Source organism: Chrysochloris asiatica, unplaced genomic scaffold (assembly GCF_000296735.1).
Source record: "Chrysochloris asiatica unplaced genomic scaffold, ChrAsi1.0 scaffold00025, whole genome shotgun sequence".
Lineage (NCBI taxonomy): Eukaryota > Metazoa > Chordata > Mammalia > Afrosoricida > Chrysochloridae > Chrysochloris > Chrysochloris asiatica.
In genome coordinates, this window is record NW_006408543.1 from 789154 (window position 1) to 801323 (window position 12170).

The 12170-nt window shown below is 51.0% G+C and overlaps 1 protein-coding gene across 1 annotated transcript; it reads left to right on the forward strand.

Moving 5' to 3' along the window:
• Nucleotides 1-10037: 10037 nt before the first annotated feature.
• Nucleotides 10038-10784, forward strand: CDCA4 (cell division cycle associated 4). Its single transcript, XM_006839482.1, has one exon. The coding sequence runs from the start codon at nt 10038-10040 to the stop codon at nt 10782-10784; it is 747 nt and encodes a 248-aa protein (XP_006839545.1).
• The last annotated feature ends 1386 nt before the right edge of the window (nt 10785-12170 follow it).

Genomic DNA, 12170 nt, shown 5'->3' on the forward strand with positions numbered 1-12170 from the left:
GAGCGGGCCGCGCGGCCCGGGGCTCAGGTGAGCGGCTGGGAACGGGCCCGGGAGCGGGCAGGCGGGTCGAGCGGGCGTTCAAGATGGTTCTGTGGCGGCCGGGCGGCGGCCTTTGTGTGGCTAGGCGGCCGGGCGATCCGGACATCCCCACACGGCCCAGGGGCCCCTGAAGGCCCGAACCCCCGTTGCTCCCAAGGACCGGATACCGCCACACAGGCCGGGGACTCCCGATGGTCCGACCCCCCGGCCACCTCCGAGGGCCCGGCCCCTAAGGACCCGACGCCCCCACACGGCCCCGGGACACCCCCACAGGACCCGACCCCGGCGTCTCGTTCCCCAGGGTCCCCGAGTGTCCTCCTTCCTTGGGGGAGGGAGGGGCCGAGCACGACGCAGCTCGGTTGGTCCCCCCCATGAGTCATCAGCCTTCTGGGAATTCCCACTGCTCGGGCCCCAGTGTTAACTCTGCCTATTTTTTACCATTTTAAATCAAAATGTAATGCTCCTTGTTAGTCAGATTGGAGATTTCAAATACACCAGACTTAAGATGGTTGTGTGTGGCTTGTGAAGAGATTCTCAGCCGCTGGTTTGGAACCAAACTTCAGGCACGTCTGCTGGCCCTGGGTTGGGAGCGGGAAGAACCTGCTCTCCCGCACTGATGACGTCCCCTGGCTCCCGCTGGTCTGGTCAGTCTCCAGCAGCACATCGACCGGCCTTGTGGACACGCGCCAAGCTGTGCCTTTCACCCATCCATCCATCCATCTGTTCATTCTTCCCTGCACCCAGTCTCCCATTTCTCCGTCTACTTACCCAACCATCTTTCCGTCTTCTGCCAGTCTGTCCATCTTGTCATCCCTCTGTCTGTCCATATTTCCATCTATCCCTCTGTCTTTTTATCTTTTCACCCATCTACTTTCCTGTTCCATCTTTCCATCCTTCCATCTATCCCCATCGTCTGCCTTCCTATCGATCTGTCTACCCATCCATCCGTCATCCATCATCCATTTTGTCTTTTCTCCCATCCATCTGTCTACCGGCCGCATGTTCATTCTCTTCCATCTGCCTACCCATCCATCTGTCTGCCCCTCGGCCTCCCATCCACCTGCCTATACGTTTTGACAGTTTGCTATGTTGCAGGTTTCATTGCTAATTTGTGTTCCTTGCACAGTAAAGAATGCGTAAAAGCAAGTTACCAAATAAAACAAACCAATGTCACTGCATCAATGGGACACTTGAGTTTCATCGCATCAAGAGCTCTAGCTTTAATCTTAAGGTCATCACTTTCCAAAATGCCATGGCTGGGGCACCTTTCTCTGGATCCCTGGCAGGCTTGTGGGAGCTGGCTGTGGACCTGGTCAGTGTTAGCTCAGTTTCTTTCTTAGGTGCTTTGAAAGGAGCTTTCTCAGTACGCTCTGCAGTGATACCCCCACCCCCGGGCACTACAGTAGACCTGCGTCCCTTTAAATTCATTGAGGAACTTCACGAAGCAAGTGCGTGGAGTGTTCTTTAAACTGCCCCATCAAAGAGAGGCTGAAGCAGGGAGAGGTAGATGTGAAGGGCGGCAGGGGTGGGGGGTCCCAGGACTGCGATGGGGACAGGGGAAGCAGGCAAGACCACTGTGTCTCCATGAGGCCATTTGGCTCCTGAATCTTCAAGGTGGTCTGGAAAACCACCAGCAACAAGTGTCACTCTTGATTTTTAACAGCTGGTTGTGTTCAAAATAGAAGGGCAGGTAAAGTCCAAATGGATGGTTTTCCTGGCTGTGTTTTCTCTCCTGGTGGTCTTCGTGGTTCCACACAGGACAGGGGAACTGAGTCACTGTTCTTTTCAAAACTGTTTACTAGTGAAATTTAGTGTCTTATAAATGCTTATGTCCAAACTGCTCTTTATTTCCAGTGTCAGCATATTTTATAGTTAAAATCGAGGTCATATTAAAAATCAGTTCCTTTTAGGAAGAGTAGCACGCTTCCCTCAACTTCCTCTGGAACGTGTTTCCTCCAGGCAAGAGAAAGTGTCTGTGTCTCAGTCCAAGTAGCAGATGTACTTGAAAGTGACAGTAATTGTTTATGAGGAATTTCAGACCCAAGAGTACAGGAGCAAATTCTGTGCGCAGTCACTGATTCCGCCCTGCCATGTCTTCTCCCGGTTTCCTGATGAATTGTCTCAGAGCCGACTTGGTTGTGTTACGAAGATTGAATTGCGTCTGTGCATTCTCTTCCCGTGGTTCTAGGCTAGTCCAGCTGTCCCAGCCTCAGAGATTCAGAATCCGGCCAGGGCTGCGTTGGAATCTTCTCTGCCCAGGTGTGAGGACTGCCATGGGATGACTTGGGAGGACAGGGGCAGGCTGAGATACTGGGGGCAGGGGAGGTGGGGGGGAGGGGCGCGGTGCAGAACCTTCAGCCTGAAGTCAGTGAGCACCATCCTCGTGCACCCTTGCTCCCCGTCTCACTTTCTTCTATGTTTCTGTTCCCCAACCTCTGCACCCACTGTTGTTGTCAAGTGCCGTCGAATCAGTTCCGACCCATAGCGACCCTATATAGGGTTTCCTAGGAGCAGCTGGTGAGCTTGAACTGCCGACCTTGCAGTTCAGATGACTTTGCAGTCTGGTACATGAACCCACAGCGCCACACCAGGAGTCCTTGTAGTAAAAGTATATAGAGTCAGACACACTGCTTTCTCGACCTCAGCTTTTATAATCCTGTCACACTGATTACGGTCTCAAAGTCATGAAACCGTTTTTGCTGTAAGTTTTCAAATATTTCACTACCCTTCGCATACACTCATTGCCCGTAAGGACTCCCCCCGCCCTGGGAACCACTAATCGTCTGTGGCCTCCACGTGTCCGCACATTTCCTAGACGGGAGACCACACAGAATTGGGTCCTTTTACCACTGATTGACGTCGTCCAGTGTGCGCTCCTGTTCGTGTTGGGACGTCAGGACTTGGTTTCCCTCTCTGACTGAATAGTATCCACTATCTGGATTCACGACACATGGTGCATCTCCGCTCATCTGCTGACGGGCATGTTTGTTCCCACTGGCTCTTGTGGAAAGTGTGCAGTGACCACGGGTGGACAGGTCTCTGCTTGTGCTCTGGACTTCACTTCTGGGTGTATTAACCAGTGATTTTTAAACTAGTAATTGAAAAAACCCACAAAACTATAGAAGTTAAATTTGCAGCCACAACAATCAAACAAAACAGACTGCATGCTTTACTGTCAGAAACTGTTGATTTTTTTTCTGTGTTTTGGTGAGTTCTGCCAGGTTTTCTGATGGAAAATGCTGGAAGACTCTGGGGCCGCCTGCATGTGTTCTGAGGAAATGAGTCTTGCAGGGACATCAGCTGTGGGCACTTAGCTCCTTGTAGCTTCCTCTTTTTAAATGATTAGAGATTCACAGGAGGGTGCCCCTCACAGAAGCCACCTCGCCACGTATGTGCCACGCCGTGGTGACACCTGCCCCATCCCCGTCCCTGTCCCATGCCCTGACCTTGGGCCACCCCTGACCTGTCGATTGGGTGATTCATTCAGTGTTGTTCCCCGAGCCCCCGTCACTCATCCCTGTTTTGCTGACTAGTAAGACGTCTGGGTGTGGATAGACCACATGTCCCATTTACGTGCTGAAGCAAGGCTATCTGGGGAGGTTTGGGTACCTCTCTGTTAGATGTACAGCTGCTATGTTGCTGCTGCTGTTAAGTGCCTTTGAGTCGGTTCCGACCCATAGCGACCCTGAACAGGGTTTCCGAGGGTGTAAATCCTTACGGGAGTAGAAAGCCTCATCTTTCTCCCTCGGAGCGACTGGTAGTTTCGAACCGCTGACCTTATGGCTCGCAGCCCGATTCGTAACCACTACGCTACCAGAGCTCCATTGCACATTTTTGCCTGGACAGGGATCTTTGCTCTGGGAGGCAAAAACGTAAGGGGATCAGAGAAAGGAAGGGGCAGTGGGTTAGGGTTCTAGGGATCGGACCACAGGGTAGCCCTTCCTTCCCTCAGACCTTCTCTGTCCCCATGCCCAGGTCTAGAACAGCAGCCTGTGGGGATGGGGAATAGAATGGCTTTCTTAAAAGCCCTAAAGTTTGTATGGACTTTGTGTGGCGCTGTAGGATAAGCACAAGGTTTGTGGTTCAAACCCACCAGCTGCTCCTTGGAAACCCTATACAGGTCACTATATGGTTGAAACTAACTGGACAGTACTTAACAACAAAGATTTGCATATTTAAAAGATTCTAATTTCATGAATACAGCTAGTTGTTAAGTACCCTTGAGTCGGGCTCCTATGCACAGCCCAGTGTATTAACCCACAACGCCACACTAGGACTCTGAATAAAACTTAAAATTAAAATTCTAGCTATATTTCAAATAGGTAAAGAAAGAAGCTTTACAGTTAGTTGCCTTTCTGTTCTAGAAAGGTATTCTTAGGGGGCTCACAGTGGAGCCCCGAGCCAGCTGCTGTAGTCCCTCGGAGTACCACCAGGTGGCGTTGCTAAGCAATGGAGTCCCTTGGCCCCACCCTGCCCCCTCTCCTCACCCCTAAGATTTCTCAGTTGGGAATCATTTCACAGCAGTCTCCACTTTCACCTCTTAGGACAGATGTGTTGCCCATGAGCCCTCTAATGGGTCCGTTGGTACCTAATATATGGGGTGACCACATGTCAGGTGGGGGCCCTCTGGGGATGACTAGCTGAGGGGCTGGAATGTAGGGACAGCCAGTGCTTGGGTGGGAGAGGCAAGCAGCATGAAGCACTGGGTGAGTGGATGGATGGCAGGACGGACTCACGGATAGGCTGGGGAGACTTGGGGGAGCCTGCGGGACACAGGGTCAGGAGTTTGTACTGAGGGTGAATAGTGACCACTACTGACTGACAGGGCTGGACAGCTGGGGCCGATGTTGGGGGTCTGCAAGACCTTCTCACGGAGAGTGGATCCCTTCTCCAGTGTGTCTTGTTTCAATCTTAGTGGGAATGGTTCACCTTGTACTTGGCAGTTCCTGCCGCTGTTGTTAGGCGCTGACTGCTCGGCTTCTGACTCAGAGCCCCGCTCCCCGCCCTCCTCACAACTGTCGTTGGGTCCATTACTGCTTCCATGGTGTCCATCCCGCCTGGGGGCTTCCTCTTTGTCGCCGATCCTTCATTTCTCCAAGCATGATGTTCTTCTCTAGGGACCGTCCCTACTAGTAATATGTCCAAAGTATGAGAAAAAGTCTTGTCCTCCTGACTTCTAAGGATCATCTGGTTGTACTTCTTTGAAGACATATTTGTTCTCCTGGCAATCCATGGATCTCAGAATACTCCTCGCCAACACCGTAGTTCAGACGCATTGCCTCTTCTCCTGTCTTCCTTCTTCACTGTCCCACTTCCCATGCATATGAGGTGACTGAAAATACCAGGGCTTGGATCAGGCGCACCTCAGTCCTGCAGGTGCTGCCTTTGCTCTTGAACTAACGAAGTCAGATGCAGCAGATCTGCCTTATGCAATGCGTCATTATGCAATGCGTCATTCCTGAGTGTTTGTAGATCAAAGCAAATCAAAGTCTTTAACAAGTTCAGTTTTTTTCTCCATTTATCCTGATAATGGTCCAGTTGTGAGGATTTCCTTGTTTCTTTACATTGAGGTGTAATCCATACTGAAGGCTGTGCTCTAGGATCTTCACCAGTAGGCATTTTAAGACCTTTTTTGCTTTAAGCAAGCAAGGTTGTGTCATCTGCCCATTAAAGGTTGTTAATAAGTCTTCCTCCAATCCTGGTGCCACGTTCTTCATCACGTAATCCAGTTTCTTGGATTATTTATTCAGCGTAAAGCTAGAACAGTAGGACAAAAGCATACAGCCGTGGGGCACACCTTTCTTGACTTTAAAGCACTCTGTTCCCTGGTTCTGCTCAAACGACTGCCTCTTGTCTGTCTACAGGTTCCCCATGAGCACAGTGAAGTGTCGTGGACTGCTCATTCCTCTGTGTTCTGTGTTAGCTGCGTGGTCAATAAAGCACAAGGAAGCCTCTTTCTGTCATTCTCTGCTTCCAGCTAAGATCCATCTGACGTCAACAGTGATATCTCGTGATGACTTATTTCCGCATTCTGTAGAAACGGGCACAATATGGATCTCTTCCAATCGCTTGGCCAGGTAGCTGTCTTCCAAATTGCTTGGCCTAGATGAGTGAGCGCCTCCAATGCTGCATCAGTTTGTGGGAACATTTCCATTTGTATCCTGTCGGTTCCTGGCACCTGGTTTTGGGCCAGTGGTTTCGGTGCCGCTTAGCTTTCTTCCTTCGAGACCGTCGATTCTTGATCATCTGGTACCTTGAAATGACTGAGCAGACAGTGGCTGTGCATTCTTTTCCGAATTCCATTTAGTATTTTGCCTATAGAATCTTTGGATATTCTAAGTCAAGGCTTGACGTTTTCTTCAATTCTTTCTTTCAGCTTGGGAAAGGTTGAGTGGAGTTCCTAGTAGACGTCAGGTATACAGGGTGGGAGCCCTGGGGTGGTGCTGTGGGTTAAGGCGCTGGACTGCAAAGTTGGTTTGAACCTCAAGGTCAGTGGTTCAAGCTTACCAGCTGCTCCTTGGAAACTATACAGTTTCACTAAAGGGTCGGAACCATCTCAACGGCATTCAACAACAATATTAGTGTGGCGCTGTGGAATTAGTACTAGAGTCTTAACCTAAAGGTTGGCAGTTCAAACCCAACAGCTGCTCCTCAGAAGCCCTACACAGCGTCGCTGTGAGTCAGAACCAATTCGATGGCACTTCACCACCACAACAACATCCTTGTGTGATTCTGTAGGAGTAGCACTGGACTGCTGACCAAAAGGTCAGTGGTTCAAATCCACCACCTGCTCCTCAGAAACCCTGTACAGGATGGCCATGAGCCCTACCCACCTGACGGCACTAAACAACAGCACCAGTGTTCAGGATCCACCACGTGTCTGTCACTGGGTCATTCTGGGGTGGCTCGTGTGTGGCTGTGATGCTGGAAGCCGCATCACCCATGGTGGGCAGGTTTCAGCAAAGCTTCCAGACCAGAGGGCTAGGACACCGGAGGGGCAGGCCACTGCTCAGGGCTCAGCCTCTGAACCCTTAGGAAGAGCCGCAGCGTCAGGATAGATGAACCCCTCAGGTGGGAAGGGACTCAGTGTACGATGGGGAAGAGCTGCCTCCTGAAAATCGAGTAGTTGGGATAAAGGTTTTGTGACCTCCATTTGCGGAAAGGGCACAACTCAGAATGAGAAGAAACAGCTGCAACAATCAAGCCATAATCAGAATGTGACGTGTACCAAGTCTCCAGTAAACAATGCAATGGAACGCATCCAGATGGCTCTCCTAGGCATTAGTGAGCTGCAGTGCGCGGCTGCTGGCCATTTTGAATCTGACAATCACAATCACATGGTTTGCTATTCCGGGAATGACAAAGAGGAGTGGTATCACATTCATTGTCAAAAAGAACATTTCAAGATTCATCTTGAAGTAGAATGCTGTCTGTGATAAGGTAATATCCACACACCTACAAGGAAGACCAGCTAATATTACTACTATATTCCCATTTACAGTTGTGTGCCATCGAGCTGGTGCCGACTCACAGGGACCTCATGCAAAACAGAACAAGCTGTGTCCCGTTCCTGCTCCAGCCTCACAGTCGTCAAGCTTGAGCCTGTTGCTGCTGCCACTGGGCCAGTCCATCTCCTTGGGGGTCTTCCTCGTGTTTGCTGACCCTCCACTTTACCAAGCATAATGTCCTTCTCCAGGGACCGGTCCCTCCTGATAATATTTCCGAAGTATGAGAGATGAAGTCTCTCCATCCTGGCTTCTAATACAAATTTGTCCGTGACACTTTTAATATTCTTCTCTGACACTGTAACTCAGATGCATCAATTCTTCTATGGTCTTCTTGATTCGTTGTGTAACTTTCACATGAATAGGAGACTATTAAAAATACCCATGACTTGGCTCAGGTGCAGCCCACTCCTCAAACTGAAGTCTTCGTGCTGAACCCTTTAAAGAGGTCTTGTGCAGCAGATTTGCCTAATGTTTTGTTGTTTTGTTGTTAATTGCCGTTGAGTCAGTTCTGACTCAGCATCCCTGCATATAGGGTTTCTAAGGCTTTAAATGCCTAATGCTATAGGTCTCATTTCTTGACTGCTGCTTCCATGAGTGTTAAAAGTGGATCCAAGCAAAATGAAGGCTTTAACAACTCAGTCTTTTTGCCTCACCAGCGGTGAGGATTTGGGTTTTCTTTATATTGAGGTGGAACCCATCTCAAAGGCTGTGCTCTTTGCTCTTCATCCATAAGTAGTTTATTAAGTCTTATTCACTTTCAGCAAGCAAGGTTGTATCATCTGCATGTCATATCTTGTTAATGATGCCACATTCTTCTTCGTAGAATCCAGCTTCTTGGATCATTTGCTCAGCATACAAACTGGACATGGTGAAATAATTCAACCTTGATGCACACCTTTCCTAATTTTAAACCATTCAGTGTTTCCTGGTTCTGTTGGACGACTGCCTTTTGATCTGTGTGCAGGTGTTCCAGAACACTCGTTGTCCGCAATGTTGTCCATAACTTATCATGATCCATAGTATCAAGCGCCTTTGCATTGTCAGTAAAGCACAGGTAAACATCTCTTGGTATTCACTTCCTTCAGCCAGGATCCATCCGACTTCAGTATTGAGATTCCTAGTTCCCCGTCTCATCTGAAACCAGCTGGAGCTCTGGTAGCGTAGTGGCTACGAATCGGGCTGCGAACCTTAAGGTCAGCGGTTCGAAACTACCAGCCGCTCCGCGGGAGAAAGATGAGGCTTTCTACTCCCGTAAAGATTTACACCCTCGGAAACCCTGTACAGGGTCGCTATGGGTCGGAACCGACTCGATGGCACTTAACAACAACAACAACAACAACCTGTCAGTGTACTGTGGCAGCCATTTTAAAATGATCTTCAACAAACTTTTACTTCCGTGTCATATCAGTAATGTTGTTTAGTGATTTCCACATTCTGTTGAGTCACCTTTCTTTGGAATGGGCACAAATATGGATCTTTTCCAGTCAGTTGGCCAGGGAGCTGTGTTTCAGATGTCTTGGCATAGATGAGTAAGTGCCTCTAGCCGACTCCAGAGGAGGGTTTGTAGATTTCCCTCCCTTAACCCTCACCCCCACCCAAAGTGCTTCATCACTTAGAGGACTAACACTCGCCTTAGTACAGTCACGTCATATACATTTGAAAGTTGGAAAGTGAATAAGGAAACCAGGTCCCTGTGAATCGGGGGTGGCGCTATGGGTTAATGTGCTGGACTGCAAAGTTGCTAGGTCGGTGGTTCAAGCTCAGCAGCTGCTCCTCAGAAACCCTATACAGGGTCGCTATGGGTCAGAATCAACTCGTCAGCACTTAACAACAACAACATTCAAAAGTCATAAAGGGAGACAGACCTGTGTGTCAGATCCTGAAGGTCACCTTCCAGGAGATCCCGTGAAAATCAGATTGGACCCTTTTCTTCTGGAATCTCGGATTCTGCTAGAGGTGGCTGAGGGCAGACTTCGCCTTTGCTTTGTCTGCTGCCCTTGGCTGCCCACATCCCTGTGGTTGGCCTCTGTGAGAGGGCCAGCACTTCAAGGATGACTGTGAAGAAGGTCGGGGGTGGGGGGGGCAGGCTGTTAGGTGGGCTGTATGTAGGTTATTGGTCTTTAAATTGGGGTCTCCTGGAAAACCAGGGATGTGCATTGTCCCCTAGCAGCTCCGGGGCTCTGAGAGCAGCTTTCTTGGCTGTGTTCTTTCTGTGCGGCGGGGCCACCACGCAGAGAGGAGGTGGAGGAATTGGACCCAGTGGTCACTGTTCAGCAGAGTGTCCTGTCCAGCAGCTAAGCCGTGGGGGCGTCCTCCCACCGGGGAGTGGTGCATTTTCCCTTTTGTGATGAAAACGCCAATTAGCATAGACCTGGCTCTGGTGTTGACTAGACAGGAGTCCTTCCGCTGCCCTTCCCTCCTCTCCCTGGGGACTGAAGGCTGGGTCTACACCACACTAAGTGGCCTCTTACTGGTTCCCAACAGGACACCATGTTTGCAAGAGGACTCAAGAGGAAATGTGACACGGAGGAAGAGGTGGACGGGCCTGTGGCCGGCTTTCGGGCTGTCCCCTCCTATGACCTGCAGCGACAGTCCCTGCTGGATATGTCCCTGGTGAAGCTGCAGTTGTGCCACATGCTGGTGGAACCCAACCTCTGCCGCTCGGTGCTCATTGCTAACACCGTTCGGCAGATCCAACAGGAAATGAGCCAGGACGGGACCTGGCGGGTGGCCGCTCCCCAGGGTGTAGGGCCCGCGCCTCCTCACGACCGCCTCGTCTCCACGGACATCCTGTGCCGCTCAGCCCAGGAGAGGAGCAGGCCTGGCCCCGGCGGCGACAGCAGCTTCCCTAAAGGCTTTGAAGACGGCCCTGCTCCAGACATGACCTCTGACCTTACGTCCAGCATGCCGGCTCCGGCGCCCAGACACGCCCCCAGCAGCGTGTGGGACCTGGACAGCTCTCGGGAGAGCCGGGGAAGCTTCCAGAAGTCTCTGGATCAGATCTTTGAGACCTTGGACAGTAAAAGCCCCGGCTCCATGGAGGACCTCTTGTCGGACGTCGACAGCTCCTATTACGACCTGGACGCGGTACTGACAGGCATGATGGGCGGCGCCAGGGCTGGCCCCTGCGACACACTCGAGGGCCTGGCGCCCCTGACCGCTGCGCCGCCCGGCCCCAGCTGCAAGGCCGACCTGGGGGAGCTGGACCACATTGTGGAGATCCTGGTGGAGACTTGAGGCGGGGTCCCACGTGGCCTCTCGGATGCCTGTGAGGGATCTTCTCACCACTCTGCAACCACATGCTAGCCCTTTCGGTCAGCCTGGTCATCATGGCAGTGTCCTGACCAGCTTGTCGTTGGCCAGGTCCTGGCGTCCATGCCGGCCTGCAGGGCAGTGGCCATCGGGTGTCCACCTCCAACCTCCATTTCTAGGCCAGTTGTGAAGTCCCCCACCTGGGTGCAGCCCCTCTGCATCCATGACACACCAAAGGCTGCACCCCACCTCACCCCTTTAAACAGGTGGAGTTTTAAATATTAAGTTGATAGGTTTGGGGCAATATTTTGTCTTAAGATATATTTTTTAACTTTTTATACTTGTTATCTCTTTAGATTTTTTCAGCTATTTTCTTAAAAGTATATTTTTTCTATAAATACCTTCCGCTGCTACATTAGGAACTTTTATAGCTTCAACTATTGCAGTGGGTGTACTTCACTTTTTTAAGGTTTAAAAAGGAGATTTTTTTTTTTTTACAAGCTCCACGTCTCTGCTCAGTCAACTGTGTGGGCATAGACGTATTGCAATTTCTGCTTTGACTTGTGGGTGCGTCCCGTCATGGGTGCAGTCGGGGTGGACACTGGTGCTCTGGTCCTGAGAGTCCTGGGAAGGTGGGCTCCTGCTCTCTGAACTTGGACATCAATTTTGGAGGGTCTAACCCATGCCTATTATGTGTCAACGCCAGCCAGTCTGTCCCTGCAGGTGAAGGTCAAGCTGTTGTTTACTTGGGAATCCTGGCCACTGGCCACTCTTGAGGGGTCCCGTTCTGTCCATGGCTGACCCTGTTCTGAGGGTGCCCCCACCTACCACCAAGGACTCGGGCTTGCTGAGGTGGGTACAAACTGGTGCTGGAAGGAAATGTGAAGATTAAAGCTGAGTCTAGAACAAAAGTGGTTTGGCTGCATGTACCTCTGGGCCTTCAATCTAAAGCAGAAATTGGTGATGAGATGGAGGGACACACCGCTGGCCGTAACTAGGGTTCATCATGTGCCTGGTGGCTGCAGTGGGTACTCCTCCTCAGTCCCTCGTGCATACGGTAGTTGTCCCCCAGCTGTGAGGTGCAGCTCCCGGCAGCTCAGAGGAGCTGACAGGCGGATGGAGCCGGGTTGGCTGGCTGCTGGGCGGCAGCCGTGAAGCACAGTTCTCTAGTTTGCTTCAGCCGAGGTACGTGGTGAGTGCTTTTTAGAGGCGAGAAAGAATCACTGGTATGTGAGTTCCTGTTTTTCTGACCTCACGGGGTCCCGGAACTGAGCTCGTCTGTATCTGTACCCCTGCACCCACTCCCGTTCCTGGAGCCGAGCCGAGCGGGGTCCATGAGCTTGTGCAGCTGTGAGTGAGAGTAAAAAGTAC